Source organism: Suncus etruscus, chromosome 11 (genome assembly GCF_024139225.1).
Source record: "Suncus etruscus isolate mSunEtr1 chromosome 11, mSunEtr1.pri.cur, whole genome shotgun sequence".
NCBI classification, from domain to species: domain Eukaryota; kingdom Metazoa; phylum Chordata; class Mammalia; order Eulipotyphla; family Soricidae; genus Suncus; species Suncus etruscus.
Genome location: NC_064858.1, coordinates 73,295,948 through 73,309,140, shown reverse-complemented (window position 1 = coordinate 73,309,140; position 13,193 = coordinate 73,295,948). Strand labels below are relative to the sequence as shown.

General features: G+C 35.5%; 2 protein-coding genes across 2 annotated transcripts in view; one reads left to right on the top strand and one right to left on the bottom strand.

Moving 5' to 3' along the window:
- BCL2L13 (BCL2 like 13) overlaps nucleotides 1–13,193 on the top strand; it is a 1,170,396-nt gene that overhangs the window by 635,273 nt on the left and 521,930 nt on the right. The window lies entirely within an intron of this gene.
- OSBPL8 (oxysterol binding protein like 8) overlaps nucleotides 1–13,193 on the bottom strand; it is a 198,789-nt gene that overhangs the window by 40,711 nt on the left and 144,885 nt on the right. The window contains exons 6-10 of the mRNA XM_049783649.1: nucleotides 9,491–9,568; nucleotides 7,735–7,836; nucleotides 6,078–6,281; nucleotides 3,289–3,373; nucleotides 67–238 (exon numbers count right to left, since the gene is read on the bottom strand). Coding sequence (XP_049639606.1) covers nucleotides 67–238; nucleotides 3,289–3,373; nucleotides 6,078–6,281; nucleotides 7,735–7,836; nucleotides 9,491–9,568 — 641 coding nt within the window. The remainder of the gene's footprint in view (nucleotides 1–66; nucleotides 239–3,288; nucleotides 3,374–6,077; nucleotides 6,282–7,734; nucleotides 7,837–9,490; nucleotides 9,569–13,193) is intronic.

Genomic DNA, 13,193 nt, shown 5'->3' with positions numbered 1-13,193 from the left:
CCTACTGATTTGTGGACAAATGGGTCTTTAAAATAATTAGCAAATTTGTGGGAATTATCTACTTACTGGAAGTTGTCACCACTGTGAAGATTATTAGCACGTAATAAGCCATACAAAGTCACATGCGTGTTCTCTGATGAAATGCTGGGGTCATGCTCCTTTCCTTCCCTGATCATTGTCCGTTTAAGAAGACTAGAGCATTTCAGAGCCAACTCCAAAGCATCCATCCAACACCTTCCTGGAAGAACAAACATTTATATGCAGTATAGTTGGAAAGACTATAGAAAAATGATTTTAATTTAACACTGTCAATAGTTAAATGTACTATGATTTCTTTAATAACTGTGTACTAAGAAAATTAATTTCAGGGGCTGGAGTGATAGCGCAGCAGGGGGACGTTTGCCTTGCATGTGGTTGACCCAGGACAGACCTCTGTTTGACCCCTGGCATCCCATACAGTCCCCCAAGCCAGGAGTGACTTCTGAGCATATAGCCAGGAGTAACCCATGAGCGTCATTGGGTGTGGCCCAAAAACCAAAAACCAAAAAAAAAAAAAAAAAGATAATTATTTTCAAAATAAAATCTTGATAGGCATTATTAGTTTTAGGTATGAAGATGCCTATGAATAGTATATATTAGAAAGTACACCCAATCTAAAATAAATTTAGTTTTAAAAAATATCAGAGGGGCTGGACTGATAACATAGCAGGGAGGGTGTTTGTCTTATACATGGCTGACCTGGGTTTGATCCCAACATCCTATATGGTCCCCTGAGCTTAACAGGAACAATTTCTGATGCAGAGTCAGGTGTGACCCCTGAACTCTGCCAGGCATGCCCCAAAACAATAAGTATCAGAACATTAACTTGTAATCTGAAGGTGTACAAAAAGGTATATAAAATATAACAAAGGGTTATGCTTCTTTTTCCTCTCTCATTTCTTGGTGAAAAAGATTGTTTTTATTGACACTTATTTAGAAAGATGTGAGGGGAGAGAAAGAGAAAAAAGAAGTACATGATTGAGAGGAAACACGGGATTCTCCAGACTGGAAACAAGCTGAGAAACACAAAGGCAAGCAAGCAAGATCTGTGGTTTCAGGAAGAGCACAGCATGAAGAGCAAGCTAAGGGTTATGTTTCTAATTCTAAACAAACTACAATAGTATCTATTATCAGTACGAGGTCAATCCCCAGGTTTGGCATCCATTCTGTTTCTATGTCTGAGGCATTTTAAGTCAGGGAGATGCCAATACTGTCATTAACTTCTTTTTTTTTTTTTTTTTTTTTTTTTTTTTTTTTTTTGGTTTTTGGGCCACACCCTGTGACGCTCAGGGGTTACTCCTGGCTATGCGCTCAGAAGTTGCTCCTGGCTTCTTGGGGGACCATATGGGACGCCGGGGGATCGAACCGCGGTCCGTCCTAGGTAGCGCAGGCAAAGCAGGCACCTTACCTCCAGCGCCACCGCCCGGCCCCTGTCATTAACTTCTATACAATTTATAGAAATACTTGTTGGGGTGTGGACCTCCTTGCAGTGCCAGGGCTTTCTCTCGACTGTGCTCAGAGGTCATTCCTGATGATCCTCAGGGTCCATAAACAGTGCTATGTATCAAATCAGGTCAATGGTGTACAAGGCAACTATTTTAACCTTTGATCTATCCAGTCCCTAATCATTTTGTTTATAAAAGTTAGAGATAGATTTGTAGAAAAAAATTACTCACAAAATTCATACATATATATATATTTTAAAATCTGTTTAAAATGTCCACCAAGAGAAAATCTTCATAAACAAAAACTCAGACCTTTGGTATTTTAACTTTAAAAATAGCCAATAGCAGAGTGGCCAGGTCTCTGCAGGCACCCTAAGTACTATTGGGTGTTTCCGTAGCAGTCCCTGACATTGCTGGGTCTGGGCAGCACAGCATCCTTTGGCCCTAGCTACAGGGAACAGTTTAGCCTCAGTTGGTTAAATCCTACTGGGAGTATCTGCCGGGAGCGCTGATCACTGCCTGGAAATCAGACAAACCCTAAAGTCATCTAATAAAGAGTAAACTTTGAAAAGTAATATTCTTTAGGCCATTTACTTAAACTATAAATTATGGAAGCTAGAGAGAATTCTACTTGTGTGGGCCAGGGGTGTTGGACTCAGTAGTGCTAAGGGGTCTATATACAGTGCTATGGATTGAATCCAGTCACTATACCTTACCCACTGTACTGTACTATCTGCAAGGTTGCAATTAAGGTTTTAAAGTTACATTGCTTCTGCCATTAAAGTATCAAATGCAGAATGAAAGTTTGTATTTGAATGTTTTGTGTTAAGAAAATTTCAAAATGTCTTATAAATGTTAATATTTAAAAATATAAAATATAGTGCTCAATTTATCTCAAAATAATAAAACTTAAAAAGTTTTCCTGGAAATACTACCCAAATTAAAAAAAATAGTCAGCTGGAATCTTTGTTCCCTGGGACTGTGAGGCCTGTGTCTGGGTGAGGAATAGGGAGGCTCCAGTCCTAATCCCCTCTACCGAGCTTGAATGACAAGGCCTTCTCTCTTTAGCCTTCCCTCTGTCTCCTTCTGGGTTCCAGTGCCATCGTTGTTCATCAACCCTATGGGATTAGCCAGCCTAAGAAATCCAGCACTCCAAATAACTAACTGCAAAGTTCAATGGGGAAGCTAAAGAAGACATCATGGGTAAGGTCTCCCTGTTCTTAGGTCAAAGGTTTTTCCTATCTATTTCCCCCATATTTTGCTGTGCTTATGCAAACAACAACAAATGCCACACACACACTTTGCATTTTTTAAAATCTCTTATCTTTAAAAAAAAAGAGCTTACTAAACCTTCTATTATATTAATGACTTTATTGGAGATACAGTAATTTTCACAAATACAGTTGCTAAGGAACTTTTTCTTCTTTCTTTTTTCTTCTCTTCCATTTTATATTTTTAGTTTTTCTTTCTATTTTCTTTCTGAAAATAACTGCTAAAAAATCTTTGCTTTCCCTCATCTTGAAACAAATGTATTATGATCAGCTATGTCAACTGTGTGATGCATTTTCTTAAAATAAAAAATTAAAAAATAAAGCCAGCTAATATGCTGCTCACCATACAACAACACTGAGTCCTATCATATTATTGTACTTGTCTACCAAAGTAGTAATGTACTAAGCAACTTGTGATTATAATACTACCTCTTCCTCAAATGTCAAAATAAGGCAAACTCTACCATAGAAAAATGGAGACGAGAATATATTAAATTACTCTTAAAATTTAATTCCTCAAATCCCGCACCTACCGTCTGACTCGGAAGTTGCACGAATGATCAAATAGCTGCTCGGCAAAGGCTGAGTTATAGATCCGACTGCTTCACCTTTTGGACCCTGAGAAAACAGAGACAAATGGTGTCCATCTTATGAAATCTCCCTTTTCTATCACCTACAATTAACTGCAATAATCTAAGTTAGGCATAAATGATTATTTAAAATAAATGCCTTATACTTTGAAATTTAAGTATAAATGCTAAAATTAAAACTTTTTAAATTTTTGTAGTTTTGTAATATTAATTTGTAATACTAACATTAGTAACATTAAATTTGTACCATTAGTTAATGCTCTGATTAACACTAAAATAATAGTTTCTTTTTTCTCAAGAAATCAAATGTTAAGAATTAACATGTAAGCAGTAACAACATATAAACTTTTTCTCTCCAAGCTAATCTATCACTTGAACAGTAGTTTCTATTATGGTTATCATGGTTATCAATAAAACACCTTGATTTGTTTTAGAACTATTCAACCATAAATTTTATAATAATTAGTATAATTATGGATAAACTCACAAGTTTTCAATAGAAAGAAAATTCAAGGCTAAATTTGTATTATAATTTTGAATTAAAAAAAACACATTAGTTTTGGGCTGGAGTGATGGTGCAGCAGTAGGGTGACTGACTCAGGATGGACTGAGGTTAGATCTCCTTCCCCCTGCATTCCATTTGGTCCCCCAACCCAGAATCTATTTCTGAGCTCATAGTCAGGAATAACCCCTGAGTGCCACAGGGTGTGACCCAAAAATCAAAACAAAAACAAAAAGTCATTAGTTTTAATTTGTCAGATGATTTCTAAGGTGTATAGTCAAAATTAGAAAGTAAAATAGGGGCCAGAGAGATAGCATGGAGGTAAAACATTTGCCTTGCATGCAGAAGGTCAGTGATTCGAATCCTGGCATCCCATATGGTCCCCCTGGCCTGCCAGGAGCGATTTCTGAGCATAGAGCCAGGAGTAACCCATGAGCAGCGCCAGGTATGACCCCAAAACAAAAACAAACAAAAAAAAAAGAAAGTAAAATAAACAATAAAATTTCAACAAATTTTACAATAACGGTTTACAAAATTTTTAAACCACTCTATAATTTATGGGCCAGTTCTAGAACAAGTATAGAGTCAGTCTGATTGGATTTCAAACTTGGTTCCATTCTAAAGTATTACTTAAGTACCTCTTGGGGCTGTAATATTTTCATTTATGTATTGAGGAAAAACTGTATTTTCCTTAAAAGTCTGAAAAAATAAGATTTCATTTAAATGGTTAAGAATGCTTGACACCCAAAACCTCAAACATTATAATTTCCTAATCATAAATACTGACAATAATCCAAATTAGATTTTCATATGAAGGGTAGATATTCTAATGTTTATATAATAGAACAAAATTTCCTTCTACCCATATTTGGAATTGAATTGAATTGGAATTCAATTAAAATATCTGCAGTGGTTTGACATTTCACAGTAATTCTAGTAATTCCTAAGAACAGCAGAAAGGAACATAAAATACCATACAGGAATTAGCAATGTTGATTGCTGAAATTGGAAGGGCATATACCTTGTATTCTAGGGACACCTCAGATTTGGTTTTTGGCATTTCACGGTGTCCCCAAACTATACTGGGCCTGGCACTCTGCTAAATCCCAAAATGTACAACATAGAAAAATTTTTGAATGATTTTTATTTGAAAATATGTGATATATAAATACCAAAGACTGCAGGAAGCATCTAATCCTACAAAGGAAGTAGCTTTATAATCCTAATTTTAACCTTGCTATTGCTCCATTCTAGTGAAAATAAGGTTAAAAAGTCTAGGACTTTCCCTATGTTTATACATACTAACCATTATACAATTCAAAACTACTTAAAAAATAAAGACTGTATTTTGTTGGGGCCAATCTCTTAAGATCTAATGAAAGAAGGAATTATAATTTTTTTTATCAACATTAAATTGACATAGAAACAAAAGCAACAACCTCTGTTAAATCATGAGCAAGCCTCATTTATTTAGCTAGCATGTACTACCTATCTTCTATCTGAAAAATTCTCTGGTTATCAAATATGACATTTTTATTTTCCTGATTAAATGCTCTTATTATAAGTGGAGTGCTACAGTTACACATTTTTTTTGGCCACACCTAGTGACACCCAGGGGTTACTCCTGGTTATGCACTCATAAATCGCTCCTGTCTTGGGGAACCATATGGGATCAAACTGCAGTCTGTCCTAGGCTAGCACAGGCAAGGCAGTGCCACTGCTCCGGCCCCTACAGTTATACTTTTACTTATAATAGCATTTAGAACTTCATTTCACAGAATATTGCCTCTCAGAGGAGTTAGTACAATTGTCTTTACTTATGAGCATCATTAAAAGCAAGACCACAAAAAGTCCAGCATTTTTTGCTTAAGGATTTTATAACTCTGGTAATGAGAAGCTCAGTTAAAATGATGAAATATTATGAAGCAAATTTGTCACTGCATGTTAAAAAAAATAGGTAAGCTGAATCCCCATTGACAAAGGTGATATTAAAATACCCTATTAATTGAGTTATGAGAACTGTTTTTAAGTTTGGTCGTAAGGTTAAAACAATCTTTTACAGCATGTTTCACTGTGATTAGTGACAGAAAGAAGAATGTGTTTGGAAACAGAAACACTCAGAAATCCCAATAAAAGACAGTGGCCCTGTAAATCAATTTTCTAGGAGACTGAATGCAATTCTACTCAGAAACTGTTATCTTTACTTTTGATCTAGACAGCAAGTACTTACTTTCACAGCCCAAATAGATTGCTCCAAAGGATGGAAAAGTTTGAAACAAAATCCATCCTTTTTTGATGGACGCTCAATGATTTCACAGGCATTCAAGAGGACTGTCCCTACCCATTGGCCATTTTTTTGGGTTTTATAGATGAGAAGTACCCCCGGTTTCAAAACACACCACAACTTGGTCCAGCTCTTTAAAGTACCACGAATCTACAAAAAGAGAAAGTTTATTTAAGAACTGGTGATGGATGTTGGTATTGGAATTATGTGCATGAGAAAGTATTATCAACAGTATTGTAAGCCACAGAATCACAGCTGATTAAAAATTATTTTTAGTTAATTTAAGAAATAATGCTGATGCAAGCATCAAAATGAAATAAGATTTAGAAACCTAAATAGACAGTGACTGTGGTGAGAGACCTATTATGTTTTGTTGGTTAAATTCAATGTTAATGAGCAAAAGTGGGATTAGCTCTAAAAAAAAGACTCAGATCTGGGGCTTAAAGACTTCTAGGTAGAAGAATTATAATGATGTCCACAGGTTTTTAAGCACAGCACTGAAGAAAATTCAAGCATTACTTTGACTATCCTAAGACTAGTTGTAGTAAGAGAATTTGACAGATTTCTGAGGAGTTCTTAGTTGGAAGTAACACCAATTTGGGGGGGTGGGCAGGAAAGCTTTCTGCACTGGGATGATTGTTGTATGGAATATTAGGTACTTCCCAACTTTCTGGAAGATCGTCTGATTGTTATTAACCTACATATTTACTTTGAATGTTATGTACTTAGTCTTCTTCCTCACTTCTCTTCTTGTTGCAGTTTGGGGCCATACCTGTGGCATCTAGTGTCAAATACTTGATCGAAGGGCACCAAGTTTGGTTGCAACATGTTGGAGGTTTCTCCAGTGGCGGTGCCAGGGATCACAGTGACAGTGTCCAAGACTGCATTTGACAATGGGGGTGGTGGTGGTGGTGGGTAGTGATCCAAGTACATGCAATGTAGGGAGTTTATCACTTATCTGTCTCCTCCAACCCCCAATATTAGTCTGTTTGGAGTCTGCATTTACCTGAGAGAATCCTATCCAACATCTTCATGTAGAGTAAGAAAGAGGTGGACAGGGGGCATGGCTCAGATATAGAGCACTAGCTTTATGTGTGTTAGGCCCTAGGTTCCACCCTCAGCACTGGGAGGAAAAGATAAAAGGAGAAAGAGGGTAAATGTGAGTAGGATGGGAGGAAAAAAAATAAATGAGAATGACCCATGATTAAATGACTATTGTACAGAAGTATGTTTTTCTGCAAATAAATGCTTTATAAATAATAGTTTTTACATTAACACTGTCTATATCTTCTCAATAATACATATACTAAAACTGCAATCATACTAAAAGATAATATATACAACCAAAAATTTTACAACAGACTGACATACATAAAGTCTGACATTATCAAAAGCTGTATTAGAACAACAGCTAGTTATATTTGATTTTATTGTCGAGAGACAACATTACGGATCCTTCTCCCCATTAAGTTTGGAAGACAGAACCAATGTAAAACAATTACCACAGAATTGATTTTTATCTTGTGGGCTTTATCTCTGGGCTTTCTAGGGCTAGCAAGTAAATATACAGTAGCCTGAATTCAAGACTCAAATACAAACTGACCTTCAACCAGTCAGCCATAACAATAACAGAAGGATCTGTGATTGTACTGAGTAATTCTTTTGTAGCTCGTTTCTTTTCTTCTCTGTAGTTTTTCTTTTGCACCTGTAAAAGAAAAAAAACCCTATAAATTAAATGAGGTATTTCTTAGGTCTATAGGGTTAAGTTTAAAATTTTAAACAGAATTCTAACATCTTAGGATAAAAGAATGATCCTTAAGAGCTGGCAGGCATTTCAGAAAAGCAAGACTAGACTAGTTTTTTATTTACTAGTTAATGCCCAGTCATTTGAAGGAGTGATCAGGTCACACCTGGTAATACTCAAGAGCTATTTCTGGCTCCTTGTTCAGGAATAATCCCTGGCAGTGCTTGGGGGACCACATGCAGTGCTGGGGAAAGAACCAGGATAGGCTGCATGCAAGGAAAATGTCTTAATCCCAGCCCTGTCTCTCTGTAACAGTTTTTCCAGTCAATGTGTTTTCCAATTTACCTCATTCTTTCAATGGCTACTTAGGCTTCCAACTAGGAAAATACAATTAGTACTAATATTTCCTGGGCATGTTCTGTGTACTAGCTACTGTTTTAAACATATTACACAGTTAGTTCACTTAATCCTCACAAATTTCTCGAATAAGGACTATAATTGTCCCTATCTCACAATTAAGAATGCCGAGGCACAGCTCACTCATGAGAACACAACTAGTAAATCAGGCTGGCAACACACACACAGAGGCATACTAACTATAAAATACCATTATGCTATAATAATTCAACATTTTTTCTTAACACATTCTCTTAATTGTTGAAAATCTATTATCAGTTTATTCATAACAATACTGTAAGCATTTACAACTGATGATTTTGTCCTTTCTTGATACTAATATTTAAGATATATATTAAAACCATGGGCCCGAAGAGATAGCACAGCGGCGTTTGCCTTGCAAGCAGCCGATCCAGGAGCAAAGGTGGTTGGTTCAAATCCCAGTGTCCCATATGGTCCCCTGTGCCTGCCAGGAGCTATTTCTGAGCAGACAGCCAGGAGTAACCCCTGAGCACCACCGGGTGTGGCCCAAAAACCAAAAAAAAAAAAAAAACCCTCACCAAACTCCCTCCAAAAAACCATAACAGTGAAATTTATTCATTCAAAATATCAGTTTTATACTTCACAAGTTAAAATTCTGGACACAGAAGCATAATAATGCAGTCTTGTTATTGTTATTTGTACTTATTAGAGAGAGGATAGTCATAACTAAAGATGACTTACTTTTAAAATCATAAAACAAAATCCTTTTTAGTTGCATTGAATGGTAAAAAGAATGAAGAACATCTAACTTTTATTTATTTATTTATTTATTTTTGTAATTCTACTGCTAAACAACTTCAGAGAAGGTTTAGGGAAATAGTTCAAAACCTAACCTAAAGTATATGCATAATTCCCAAATTCAATCCATAGCACTGTATGGTCCTCCAAGAACAATGCAATGATCCTCCAAGCACTGAACTGGAAGTAGCCCTTAAGCAATGCAAGGTGTACTGAAAAGAAAACACAATCACCAAACTAGGCTTTAGAGTAAATTTAATATGAGATTACAAAAGCAAGTGTAGTCACCAAGTGGTCTATCAGATGACTCCAGAATGCTATACAATTATGCCTATTTCTTATCTGTGCCTGTCCGAACATTTTTTCCTTTAGGAAATCACATATTTCTTTGTCATATTAGCACATTATTAACTACTGCCTAAAAGAGTAAGAAACCAACCTTAAGAGATTCTTTTTTTGTGAGCTTACTTGAAGCTGAACTGTCCTTCTCCGAGCCATTATAGAGTTTGGATTCAGACTGAAATTACATCAGAAATAATTATTAAGACCTTTTATGATTTTCTATATAGGTGATACATAAAAGTTGATTGTTAAAGCATTTTTAGCTATGATCTACAAATCACAACACCACAAACAACAATTTTCAGATATGAGTTTTCCCTGTATAGCATCAAGTTTTAAAAACAAATCCATATCAAATCAATACAAAAAAAATAAAACTTACCGTATTTTCCAACATATAAGACGGCCCCCTAATTTTACAGTTAAAACATAGGTTTAATCCTATATTTGCTCTATAAGACAGAACGTTCCTGTACTGCAACTGTATGTACCATAGTGAGCCAATCACAACAAACAAAGGTTCAAAGGTTCTACATAATAGACTTCCTCTCTGACTATGGCCAATCTAAGCAGGCTTTTTATAGTGTAGATTCGGGTATAGAACATTGTATAATTTAATTGCATAAAAAGCCTGCTTGGATTGGTTGGGCTAGAGAGGCAGTCTGAGCAGCCTTGCAGTTATTGGTGCAGGATCGAGTTGAAAAATTCATTTCATGACAATATTCAGACGATTTTCGTTTAGTGGCATATCCCATTTTTCGGGATATACTAGGCGTATAAGAGGACCGCCGATTTTCGTTTGACTTTTTTTTTCAGTTTAAAAGTCGTCTCATATGCCCAAAAATACGATATCAATTAAGATGCAATGTTATATTAAATAAGATTATATATATTTTCACATTTTCTAAGAATTACATATGAGCATTTAGTTATTAAGAAGCTGTAATCAAAGTATTTTTTTTTAACAATTAGGGTATTTTACATAAACAAATCACAATTCTAGTCATTTGCCACACACATTGTTGCTAATCCCTCACTATTAAAAATACAAACACATATTTAGAAACTACATTAAAAACTTTTTTTATTTATTTTTTTTATTAAAAACTCTTATTTCTACATGTTAATAACTATTATTTCTAGTATCTACTATCTAAGTCTTGCTCTTGAATTATTATTACTATCTTAATATAGGGAACCATTTTTGTTGGAAATCTTTTTACTAAACTGTTTGCTTCTCTTATAACTTGTGGATGACTACTACGTTAATGATTACCCCAGAGTTTAATATATAATTTTGTTTGTCTCTTCATTTAAGCAGTCATAGAATGTTCATCGTATTACAGTTTTACCTCTTTCTTTCTAGCTTTTTCTCCCCCCTTAACTGTTGTCACCTAAGTGGCTGCACAACTTGGGGAAATTACTCAATCTCTTTTGATACTAAGTTATCTTGGTTATAAAATGAAGATGTTCTTAGTAATTCATACCTGCACAAAGGACTAAATTCTGTGGGGCAGATTTTAACATAAGGTTTAATAATATTGTTTCACAAGCTGTATCTATATAGGGATAAGAACCCATAAATTTTACAATATGGGGGTACTTCCTACCATGAACATTTGTCACGGGGACTCGACTTAGACTCCATGTGATCAGACAGTAAACATCAACCCCAAGTCCCAGATCCTAACTGTAAAACCAACATAGTTCTCTGCAACAACACCAGGAATCAAACTCTTCTCAGGGAGTCCCTAATAACACTATGGCACCAACCCGCACTAGGCTGATACGACATCCTGACAACAAGGAAACAGCAATAACTTGATGTAAGAGCAGGTTGCCCTACCTCAGTACCTAATGGTAAGATGAAATCAGAAGACACTCCTCAAAAGAGATGGAGTGGCCATTTTAATATCAAATGACACAAACTTTAGGCTAAAAAAGTTATAAGGGACAGAGAGGGACTCTTCATAATAATCAAAGAATAGCACAACTGGAAGAAATCACACTCCTTAACGTGTACATACCCAATAAGGGACCAGCAAAATATTTAATACAATTGTTGACAAATCTGAAAGAAGACATCAATAGCACCACAATAATAGTGGGAGACCTCAACACCCTGTCACCTCTTGATAGGTCAACCAGGTTGAAATCCAAAAATAATATACTAATTCTTAAAAGAGAAATGGAAGTATGTGTATATATATAGCACTCCATCCCTAGAAAACTGGATGCACATTCTTCTCCAATGAACATTGGTCATTATACAGGACAGACCACATGCTGGCACATAAAATATATCTCTATAAAATCAAGAGGATAGAAGTTGCATAGACTACCTTCTCAGATCACAATGCACTGAAATTAGAAGTAAACTATAAAGGGATACAGAAGAAAAACTTAACACCTGGAAATTAAACAGCTCACTACTGAACAACCAGTGGTCAGAGATAAAATCAAAGAAGAAATGAAAAGATTTCTGGAAATAAAAGCAAATGAAGACACAAATTATCAGAATTTGTATAACAAATTAAGTTAGTACAAATTAATTTAGTACAGTAAAAGCAGTACTAAGAGGAAAATCTATAGCTTTATAAGTACTAATTAGGAAGGTAGAAGGGGCCTATATATATAGCTTAATGACTTAATGACAACAACTTAGAAAATTAGAAAATGTGGGACCGGAGAGATAGCATGGATAGATACCCTTGCATGCAGAAGGTTTGAATCCCGGCATCCCATATGGTCCCCCGAGCCTGCCAGGAATGAGTTCTGAGCACAGAGCCAGGAGTAACCCCTGAGTGCTGCTGGGTGTGATCCAAAAACAAAAACAGAACAAAACAAAAACAAAATTAGAAAATGATCAATAAAATGAACCATAAGGGTAGGCAGAAGAAAATAACAAAGCTTAGAGCAAAAATTAATGAAGTGGAAATCCAAAATACAATCTGAAAGATCAATAAAAAGCAAAAGTTGGTTCTTTGAAAGAATAAACAAGATTGATAAACCACTAGCAAAACTCACAAAAAAAGGGAGAGATACTTAATAAACAAAATTAGAAATGAAAAGAGATCACTACAGATACTACAGAGATTCAAAGGGTAATCAGACTATTTTGAGAAACTCTATGCCATAAAACAAGAGAACCTGGAAGAAATGGATAAATTCTGTAATCTCCCACAGTGGAATAAGGATAATCTAGTATATCTAAACAGACCTATTACTATTGAGGAAATTAAATGGTAATCAGAAGTCTTCCCAAAAACAAATGTCCAGGTCCAGATATATTGATTAAATAACAAATTCTTTCAAACCTTTCAAGGGAAACTATTACCAAACCTTTTCAGGTTCTTCCAGGAAACTGAAGAAATAGAAACACTCCCAAATCATTTTTATGAAACTAATATCACCCTGATACCAAAACCAGATGCTTCAAAAAAAGAAAACTATAGAACAATACCAATACCATTACCAATCCGAGGAACACAGATGCAAAGAGCAAGAAAATCCTGGCAAAGAGGATCCAATGCTGCATCAAGAAAGTTATACACCATGACCAACTAGGTTTCATTCCAGGAATGCAAGGATGGTATGACATACATAAATCAATCAACATAATATACCATATCAACAAAAGAAAAAATGAAAACTATATGATCATATCAATAGATGCAGAAAAGCATTCAATATGGTCCAACACTCATTCATGATAACTCTCAACAAGGTCTCTGAAGCATGGCAGACATCTTGGTTTTTTTCTCTGCTTGCTTTGGCCTGGGACTTGATCCTCTGTGGCA